Here is an 11,200-nt window from a genome sequence, read left to right on the forward strand (position 1 = left end):
ACAGGTCATTCCGCTGTTAGGTCAATTTGCATATTAAGGTTTTATTATATAAGATTTGAATATCTTTTGTAGAATCATAGACTGTTGTCATGTAATTCAACATTAATACATTAAAGTAATTTCAAATAATTAGTCTTTCTCTACTATGAATTTAATAGGAATTTTTAAAATTGCACTAATAATAACAAAAAAATGTTTTCCATACTTTTTTGAAAAAGACTGAATATAAATTCATATAAAAGAATCTAGTAATATTCATGGCTGCTCTCAGTTCCTTCCCCAGGGGCTCTGCCTCTCAGAGTCCCAGCAATGGCTACAAACCTCGCAGAGAAAGCTGCCTTCGAGTTCCGACCGAGGCCAGACAGTCCCACTTCTTCCGTTTGAGTCTGGGTCCCCAGAGACTCGCCAGGATCTGGAGCTCAGAGTCTGAAACTCCCTCCCGATTGAAAACAACAACCACACCCTCCGCCTCCAGCCCGCTCGCCGCGCACTCTACACCTGAGTATTTCACTTCAGCACTGCGCCTCCTCTGAGTCTGGTTCCGGAGAGGACCGCACTGCCACGCTGCCTATCGGAGGCCTTAGCTATGTCCAGGGTTACACCAAATTCCGTCTGATCAACAAGACCGTGGGACGTTGCCTGGACGTCACAGCAGAGAAGTTCCCGGACTGAGAAGAGTTGATCGTCGTCCATGAAAACATCAGATTGACCTTTGCTCAGCTCAAGGAAGAGGTGGACAAAGCTGCTGCTGGGCTCCTGAGTATCGGCCTTCGGAAGGGTGACCGGCTGGGCATGTGGGGACCCAACTCCTATGCATGGGTGCTCTTGCAGCTGGCCACCGCCTAGGCGGGCATCATTCTGGTATCTGTGAACCCTGCCTACCAAGCTATGGAACTGGAGTACGCCCTCAAGAAGGTGGGCTGCAAAGCCCTGGCATTCCCCAAGCAATTCAAGACCCAGCAGTACTACAACATCCTGAAGCACATCTGTCCGGAACTGGAGAAGGCCCCCCCGGGGTTCTTGAGTCAGAGGCTCCCAGACCTGACCACGGTCATCTCAGTGGACACCCCTATGCCAGGGACCCTACTCCTGGACGATGTGGTAGCAGCGGGAAGCAAAGAGCAGAATATGGCCGAGTTCCAGCTCGCCAAGCTGTTCCTGTCCTGCCACGACCCCGTCAACATCCAGTTCACCTCAGGAATGACAGGAAGCCCCAAGGGGGCCACCCTTTCCCACTACAACATTGTCAACAATGCCAATATCATGGGGGAGCGCATGAAACTGCACCTGAAGACACCAGAGGAGTCGAGGGTGATCCTGCCCACCCCCCTGTACCACCGCCTGGGTTCTGTGAGGGGCACAATGGTGAGCATGATGCACGGTGTCACCCTCATCCTGTCCTCTCCGATTTTTGATGGCAAGAAGGCGCTGGAGGCCGTCAGCAAAGAGAGAGGCTCCTTCCTGTATGGCACCCCCACAATGTTCGTGGATATTCTGAACCAGCCAGACTTCTCCAGTTACGACATCTCAACCATGCGTGGAGGTGTGATCGCTGGGTCCCCTGCACCCCCCGAGGTGATCCGAGCCATCATCAACAAGCTGAACGCATAGGAGCTGGTGGTTGCCTATGGGATCACAGAGAACAGCCCAGCGACCTTCATGAGCTTTCCCGAGGACACGGAGGAGCAGAAGTCCCAAAGTGTGGGCAGAATCATGCCTCACACAGAGGCCCAGATCGTGAACATGGAGCTGGGGACCATGGCAGAGCTGAAAACACCCGGAGAGCTGTGGATCCGAGGCTACTGCGTCATGCTGGGCTACTGGGGGAAGCCCCAGAAGACTGAGGAAGTAATTGGACAGGACAAGTGGTATCGGACAGGAGACATTGCCACCATGGATGAGCAGGACTTCTGCAAAATCGTGGGCCGCACCAAGGACATGATCATCCGGGGCGGCAAGAACATCTACCCCACGGAGCTTGAGGACTTCCTTCACACACACACACCCAGGTGCAGGAAGTGCAGGTGGTGGGAGTGAAGGATGACTGGATGGGGGAGGAAGTCTGCGCCTGTATCCTGCTGAAGAGTGGGGAAAAGTCCACAACAGAGGAGATCAAGGCTTTCTGCAAAGGGAAGATCGCCCACTTCAAGATTCCCCGGTACATCGTTTTTGTCACCACCTACCCCCTCACCATCTCAGGAAAGGTCCAGCAATTCAAACTTCGAGAGCAGATGGAACGGTATCTAAACCTGTGAATAAAGGGGAGGGGGGTCCGCTAGGCCCTTCCCTTCCCCCACATTCCCCTCGTCTGTCTTTGTGATTTGACATTAAAAAAAAATGAATCTAGTAATATTAGTAAATTTAAAACTGCAGGAAAAAGTAATGGTCTGACAGTTTCAAAGGACCATCACAATGAATAGTACTTTGTAGATAAACTGTTAGAATGAAAGTAAGATGTCACTGTATAACTTTGTTAATCAGTGTCACCACAATAAATTCAAGGGAAAAAAGAAAAAGAAAACTAGGGAAAAATAGTAACCAAATAACCCTGTTAAATAAATCATTATACTAAATTTTCCCAATTTATAATCTCAATGTACACCTTCCAAGAATGTATAGCAATTCCCTTAGAATTTTTTTCTCAGATTTCTGAGCCTATATGTTCATGAGAGTGTCAATCTGCTCATGCTGAAGTATAAGAATAAGGCTTCTGCTTATATTGAATTGAGCACAATATCTTTTTGATTTTTTTAATTTAAATTTTCTTTTAAATTACAGTTTATATTAAACTAGAGGCCCGATGCATGAAATTCATGCATGGGGGGGAAGGGTTCCCTCAGCCTGGTCTGCAAAGATGCCAGCATCCCTGGCCTCAGACTCTAGCCAAAGGCCCCTGCCCTCCCCTCCCCCTGCCCGGCCGGAGTGCGGACTCTGGCCCAAGGCCCTTGCCCTTCCCTGTCTTCACCCAGCCAAGCACACATGTTCAGCTTTAGAAGTTATTTACTTACTGATGGTTAATACATAACTTCTAAAGCTGAACGTGTCGCCGCGAGCCCAGAATTCCTCACCAGGGACTCCGGCCCAGGCCCGAGGCCCCTCCCACCTTCAGCGCGGATGCTAGGCTCACATCATTGCAAGCCCAGCATTCCTCTCCATGGACTCCAGCCCAAGGCCTTTGCCCTCCCCTCCCTCTGCCCGGCCAGGGCGCAAACGCTGGGCATTCCTTGAGGTTGACTCCGGCCCAAGGCCCCTCCCCTCCCCTCCATCCATGCAGCCGGGCCAGATGCTGGTCTCGCATTGCTGGAGCAACGCCGCCAGGGTCCCGCCCTGGCCGGTATGGGCGCCATCTTTGTCATGGAGTGACAGTTAATTTACATATTACTCTTTTATTAGATAGGCTATTTTTTGCATTAGTTTCATATGTACAACATAGTGGTTAGATAATCATGTTTTCCAAAGTGATCCCACTGATATTTCCAGTGAGCACCTGGCAGTACACATAATTATTACCCTATTATTGACTATATTCCTTATGCTGGGCTTTACATATTCATGACTATATTATAACTACTAAATTGTACTTCTTTATCCCTTTACTCTTTTCACCCAGTCCGCCAACACACTTCCTTTCTGGCAAACCTCACTCTGTTTTATTTGTTTCAAATTTGTTTGCTTATTTTGTTCTTTGGATGCCACATATAAGTAAAATCTTATTTGTCTTTTTCTTACTGACTTATTTAACTTGGGGTAATACCCTCAGGTCAGTGATGGTGAACCTATGACACGCGTGTCAGAGGTGACACACAAACTCATTTTTTTGGTTGATTTTTCTTTGTTAAATGGCATTTAAATATATAAAATAAATATCAAAAATATAAATCCTTGTTTTACTATGGTTGCAAACATCAAAAAATTTCTATATGTGACACAGCACCAGAGTTAAGTTAGGGTTTTTCACAATGCTGACAGGCCGAGCTCAAAAGGTTCGCCATCACTGCTCTGGGTCCATCCATGCTTTTCAAAAATGGTAAGATTTCATTCTTGTTTATAGCCAGGTAATATTCCTTTGTATATATGTACCGCTACTTGTTACCCATTCATCTATTGATTGGCACATGTGTTGCTTCCATATCTTGGGTATTGTGAATAACACTACAATGAACACGGGGCGCATATATTCTCTTCAGTTAGTGTTTTTGATTTCTTTGGATACACACTGAGTGGCCAGTTTATTATGACCACCCCATCAGTACTTCGTTGGGCCACCTTTTGCCTTCAATACTGCAGCGATTCTTCTTGGCATTGACTCCACGAGATGTTGAAAGGTGATGCGAGGAATCTGACACCAGGCCTGATGAATAGCACTGTCCAGTTCTGTGAGATTTGATGGTTGTGGAACAAGCTGCCTGATGGCTCTTTTAACTTCGTCCCACAAATGCTCCATTGGATATAGATCTGGTGATTGCGGGGGCCACCTAAGCAAGGTAAAGTCTCCCTCATGTTCTTGAAAGCACTCCTGCACAATACGAGCACCGTGGCATGGCACATTGTCTTGTTGGAAGAAGCCATCTCCATTGGGATACGCCATCAACATGATAGGATGAACTTAATCAGCAACGATACTTAGGTATGTTGTGCTATTCAGACATTGTTCCACATGAATTAAAGGGCCCAAATCATGCCAGGAAAACATGCCCCAAACCATAACACTGCCCCCACCAGCTTGAAGGGTTGTACTCATGCATGTGGGGTGCATGCTTTCATGCTGTTTCCGCTAAATTTCTCACTCTGCCATCTGCATGATGCAACTGGAAATGTGATTCATCGACCACATGACTTTTTTCCAATGTTCAACTGTCCAATCCTTGTGTTCCTGTGTGAATTGGAGATGTTTTATCTTGGTAACTGGAGACAGCAAAGGTGTTCGAACAGGCCTTTGGCTTCCATATCCCATATGATGCAGTGTACGGCTAATTTGCCTACAAACATCAGGTGGTCATAATAATCTGGCCACTCAGTGTATACCCAGAAGTGAAATCTTTGGGTCATAAGGCGGTTTTATTTTTAATATTTTGTGATACCTCCAAACTGTTTTCCATAATGGCTGTTCCAGTTTGCTTTCCCACCAACAGTGTCTGGGCTGTTTGTGCAGGCTGTCCCCATAAAGTGGAATTCACTCCAGCAGAGTCGGGTGCCTCCCGAGATCTTCCTTCAGGTGTGTCACTTGTGGAGCTAATTGAGTCATGCTCTGATGTCCAGTGTCTTAATCTCTAGTTTCTATTGAAGTAACTGTGGCTAGTTCAGTGCAGAGCTAAGAACAACCCCACAAGTGTTTTTCCTTGAGACAAACATTAGTTAGAAGTTGTCAAGTAGGAATGCTTGTATACAATTGTCATTTTATGACACAGACTATTAAAATGATATATTCTCAATGATGGGATTTAATAAAATTAGTAATATTTACTGCTTTACCATGGACATGCTCAGGTGAAATTACATTTTTTTTCAGCAAGTGTATGGCAACCTAAGCAAGGTAATTAATTAATAATTAATAAACTGGTCTAATTATTGCTTCACGGATGCAATATTGGCTGTCCATAACCAAAGAATAACGATTTTGTTGGTTAAAATAAATGAAGTTTGGAAATTGTGTAATCAGAATTTAGAAGCTACCGATTCACTGAGGGATGTCATTGAGATATTTTTGTCTTTGCCCACCAAATCATAGGGGTTGAAGATCCAAGGGCAGAGAAATATTTCAAGGCACTATTTTAAAAAATTTGAGAGGTAGCATTGTTGCACATGGGTCATATACAACCATGGCATCTAAGAAGTCAACTAGAAAAGGCAGTTTGAAGTGTATGTGGAAGAGAAATTTGAAGCAGATGCCTGACACTTTCAAAGAAGACATAATACGAAAAAGCAAGTAAATCCCCTTTACTTTGCACCCCAAAGAGACATTGAAAGGTTAAGGATATATTGAAACACCTGATGAAATTGGATGATCAAATAAGGAGGACACAATAAGCCTACAGTGATCTGACAACCACAGATGGTAATTATGTGATCGTGGAGGCTCTTCCCAAAGACTCAAGCAAGCAAATGAATTACATTGTAGTTAAGGGACAGAAAGTGGATAGAAAATGAACAATCTTCCACAAACATTCTGAGGCTAAGTAAGCACACTCTCTACTCCCTTCTAGGATTTAAACTTAAACATAGAGTAGGGCTTAATATCTTTTGATCAATTATCATCTTCCACTAAAATCCTTTTTCAAGTTTTTCTCCGAATCATCACAATCCCACATGGAATTTTAATACCACATATACTATATATTTGTTTATGTACTATCCGTGTATCTATGCTTCATAAATGAAAAGAATAAGGCATTTTTACCCATTTCCAAAAAGTTACTCTTTACCCCTTTGGAAATTACATTGCTCCCACAATGAGAATGCCAATGATTCTCAAAGTTTTTCATGTTATATTTTCATTTTATATTTTGATACTCTAAAAAAAAGTAGAATATGAAGGAATTAATGTATTTCCAGTAAAAGCTTTAAAAGGCATTTTAAATCCGATGCTTTAATATAAATAATGGTAAATTTTATTTCAAATAAAAGTATCTTAAATCTCACAAGTTCTTAAATATTAAATTTCACAAGCACATACATTAAACAACAACAACACACAAACAAACAAACAAAGAAAACAGAAGTGTCTGTATAATCAACTCCTTTAGCTTCCAACCTCCCTGAGGCTCATTGGACATCAAGATTTAACAATGGTTTAGACATCAGTTGCTCCAGATGGACTCCTTGGGGATAAGCCTAAACTTCACATATGGGCTTAATTCAGACAGAAGAGGCTTAGCAATTACAACATGTAAAAGGCTCATGAGTTAGAAGAGGATAGAAATGTTCTTAAATGGTTCAAAGAATTGTAACCAGATGCATATTCAACATATTAACAATTCTGCTTGAAGCTTAATTTTACCTGCAATTGTAATTGATTCTACAAGTTTTCCCAGTCTCCCACTGATGCACTTGCCATCTGGAGATGCCACATACAGTGACAGTATTAGCTCTGTGTGTAATAAGCAATTAGAAAATGTGCAAAACTTATTTTTCTCATTTATTATATACACCTTATCACCTTATTTTCAAATCAAAGGAATGACTTCCATTATTCTAGTCACATATTTAGGTAGAGTAAACTATGTTAAGATATCTAATATTAATAGTATATGGTGTTACTTAACAGTAATTTTCATAAACTACTATCAATAGGAAATAAATATTTATAAAGCTTAATTATAATAATTATTTTAAAAAGTAAACCATAAATATTCTATAATAAACTTTGAGAATATGATATAAATTATGTATTTCTGAAGGTGTGTTTTTTAAACAATAAAATTTGCCATATAGCCCTGGCAGAGTGGCTCAATTGGTTGGAGCATCATCCTACACACCAAAAGGTTGAGGGTTAGATTCTCATTCAAGGCACATACCTATGTTGTGGGTTCCATCCCTGGTCAGGGCACATATGGGAGACAGTTAATGAGTGTTTCTCTCTCTCTCTCTCTCTCTCTCTCTCTCTCTCTCTCCCATCTCAAAATCAGAAAATCAGTAAGAAAATATCCTTGGGTAAGGATTAAAAAATTAAGATTTGCTATATAGATACTTAGATTTATTCATTCTTGATAAACATAAGGTTAGTAATAAGCAACACTTTCATTTTTTAAAAAGATTTTTAAATTGAGTTTTGAGAGAGAGGAAGGGAGAGGGAGAGAGAGAGAAACATCAATGTGAGAGAGGAACATCTATCAGCTGCCTCCTGCATGCCCCTACTGGGGATCCGGGCATGTGCCCTGACTGGGAATTGAACTGGTAACTTTTCAGTGCACAGGACAATGCCCAACCAACTGAGCCACATTGGCCAGGGCTCAACACATTTCAATTTTAAAGATATATTTGAAGATAGAAAAATCACTTGGATAAAATTATAAGATATTCATTAACAAACTACCTTTGTTGTTCATCAATTTCATCTAAAAGTTTTAACAAGTTACTACAAATGCTAAATTTGAGTGGAGCAGAATAGTTACATTTTTAAAGGGCTCTCTTTTTAAAGAATTATACATAGCAAAATGTCACTAGAGATCTGTGTTTGAATACTTTGTGATTAGCTAATGATCCATGAGGCTGAATTAAATTTCATGTAAGAAACTTTCATATTCAAAGCAACTATCTACTGTAGATTAGATATAGTTTAAATAATTTCATATGAAAATCAATTCTAGAGTAAACCTTAAAAGCATTTTAAATGCTTTGCATGGGTTATCACTAACATTACATGTAAATTGAAAACCATTATATATATATATATACATGCATACATACATACATACATACATATAAGCCTAAGTGACCATTACGACCAGGTGACCAAAGGGACTGGTCACTATGATGCACACTGACAACCAGGAGAAGACGCTCAATGCAGGAGCTGCCCCCTGGTGGTCATTGCGCTCCCATAGCCAACCTCCATGGCCAGCCAACCTCCCTCGGTCCCTCCCCCGGCTGATCTCTGGCCAGGCCAAGGGACCCCACCCATTCAGGAACTGGTACACCGGGCCTCTAGTGTGATACATATTGATGATGGAGTGAAAACTTTTTAGACCATTTAGTTTGTGATGATTGATCTTCATTTTAGTCCATTTTGTACCATTTCACAGAACAGCTAAGGTTAGTATATGATTCAATGCAGTCACTTAAACTTCAAGGGAAGTGCTGAATCAAAACGGCTACATCACAATATAATTGATTGCATGTTCTGGAGTTTCTGATAATATTAATGCCATAATAATACTATACCTAATATGGCAAATGTATGAAGAGAAATTTAAAACTGTTTCTCAGTAATATACTATGGTCTTATGATTTTTAATACCTTGTTAAATGTGGGGGGTGGGGAATAAATCATACATACTGGACTTGAATGAAAAATAATTATTTTTATTTTTGTTCTGTTTGAATATGTTACAGTACTGGTAAGAAATATTATTTTAAAAATTATCTAATACATCTTTATGAGAACAGTGAACAAGAGGGAGAGCTCTGAAGACAGAGGACTGGATTTTGTGTCCTATTTTCAGTTTTTAATAATTGTGTGATTTTAGAAAGTATTTGATATTATAGTTACTTTTATTTTAAAATGGACATGTTTGTAATATATTTTAAGATTTTTATAAAGAGTAATATGTTTAAGAGAGTATAAATACTTAGAATATTATGGGTACATAGTAAATACTCAATGAATTTGTTATTTAACATCTTGTTGAAAGGAAGCAATAAAAAACAAGTTCATTTTATACTTCAAAATTATTTTGAAGTTATCTTGAAATGTACAATTTTTCAAATGCATTTGATCAATTATATATTTGTGATGATTTTGTGATTTTAATTTTTACCCTAACTTTATAAAAAATTCAATAGAAATATGAAATGAATCTATTATTTATCTCAATCTGTTCATTGGGGACTTTCCCCATAAACTAATTAAAGTGGGTTACTCTTATATCATTTATTTCTGAGTGAAAAATCATTATATCTACAGTGAACAACCAATAAACATAAAAAAGATTGCAGAAGTAGAAATAATGCCTAAATAAAATTATACTGATTATTTATTTATTTTAATATGGAAACCACAGAGAAACAAGTTAGTAAGCCCTTTAAGTTGATTAGGAAAAAGGAGCATTAAATTTGATATCCCTAAACTCTTCACCATTGGTATTCTGCATATAAATGGCAGATTAAGCAGTTATGTTAGTAGATACTTTGTAATCTATAGATCTAATTACAATAAATTTAGAAAAGTAGAAAGTGTAATTTTCACAATGTACTTTCAGAGTTCATGGGAAACACAGAGTGCTGGGCTTTTTAAAATATAAGATGCAGTGGATATTGCTATATGAATAGGGTTTTAGACAGCAATATGACACTTTATGACTATGTCAGATACTTTGCATCACAAAAAATTGGAAGTGGATGAATTTTGATTAGTTGTAATATTATAAAAAGGGAATACAGAAGATAACTGAAAAATACAAGTGATAGCCAAAAAAATTAGAATAACGTAGTATATATATGTATATATTCAGTAGTTTTTTGAAATATAATTTACATACCATAAAAATGTTATTATAGTGTACAGTTCAGTGATATTTAATGTATTCTCAAACTTTCACAACCATCACAGCTAGTTAATTTCAAAATGTTTTCATAACTCCCAATGAAACTCTTTGCCATTAGCAGTCACACTCCATTCTCTCTTTCCTTCAGCCCCTGACAACCACTAATCTAATGCCTGTCTCTACGCATCTGCCTATTCTGGACATTTCATATAAATACAATCATGCAATACATGGCTTTTTGAGTCTTTTATTTAGCATACTGTTTTTAAGACTTATCCGTGCTGTAGCATGCAATGGTATTTGATTTCTTTTTATGGACATGTACTATTTTATTGCATAGATATGCCACCTTTAATTATTCATTCAACAACTGATCGATATGTGAGTTGTTTCTATTTTCAATGTAAAATTCTGTGAATATTCTTGTACAAGATTTTGTTTGGACCTATATTTTTATTTTTCTATGATTGGAATTGATGGATCATGCAGTAACTCTATGCTTTCCTTTTTAAGTAGCTACCCAACTGTTTTCCAAGGTGGCTGCATTAGTGTCCTAGGACTGCCCTACGTATCACAAACATGGTGGTTTAAAATGATAGAAATTACTATTTCACAGTTCTAGAGGGCTGAAGTCCAAAATCAAGATGTCAAGAGTGAGCCAGGTTCACTCTGAAGGCTATAGGGAAATATCCATACTTGCCTCTCCATCTTCTGGTGGCTCTTAGCATACTTTGGCTGCAGCAGCATAAGGCAATGTCTGCTTCCATCTTTCCAAGGCATTTTCTATCTTTCCAAGGCATTTTCCACGTCTTTTTCCCCCTCTATTCTTCTTATAAGGCACCAGTTATTGCTTGTAGGGACCATTTTAAATCCAGGATGATTTAATCTCAAACTTGTTACCTAATTACAACTGCAAAGACCCTATTTCAAAATAAGGTCATATTATGATGCTCTGGATAGACATCAATTTTTGATGGGCACCATTCAACCAACTACAC

The 11,200-nt window shown here is 39.5% G+C and overlaps 1 protein-coding gene across 1 annotated transcript; it reads left to right on the forward strand.

The window, feature by feature from the left end:
- Positions 1-544: 544 nt before the first annotated feature.
- On the forward strand, positions 545-2,296 carry LOC132228426 (medium-chain acyl-CoA ligase ACSF2, mitochondrial-like). Its single transcript, XM_059684805.1, is given in 2 exon segments — positions 545-1,992; positions 1,995-2,296. Coding segments are annotated over 2 exon segments (1,365 nt in total). The 5' UTR covers positions 545-888; the 3' UTR covers positions 2,256-2,296.
- Positions 2,297-11,200: the final 8,904 nt, after the last annotated feature.

This window comes from Myotis daubentonii, chromosome 2 (assembly GCF_963259705.1).
Source record: "Myotis daubentonii chromosome 2, mMyoDau2.1, whole genome shotgun sequence".
Classification (NCBI taxonomy): domain Eukaryota; kingdom Metazoa; phylum Chordata; class Mammalia; order Chiroptera; family Vespertilionidae; genus Myotis; species Myotis daubentonii.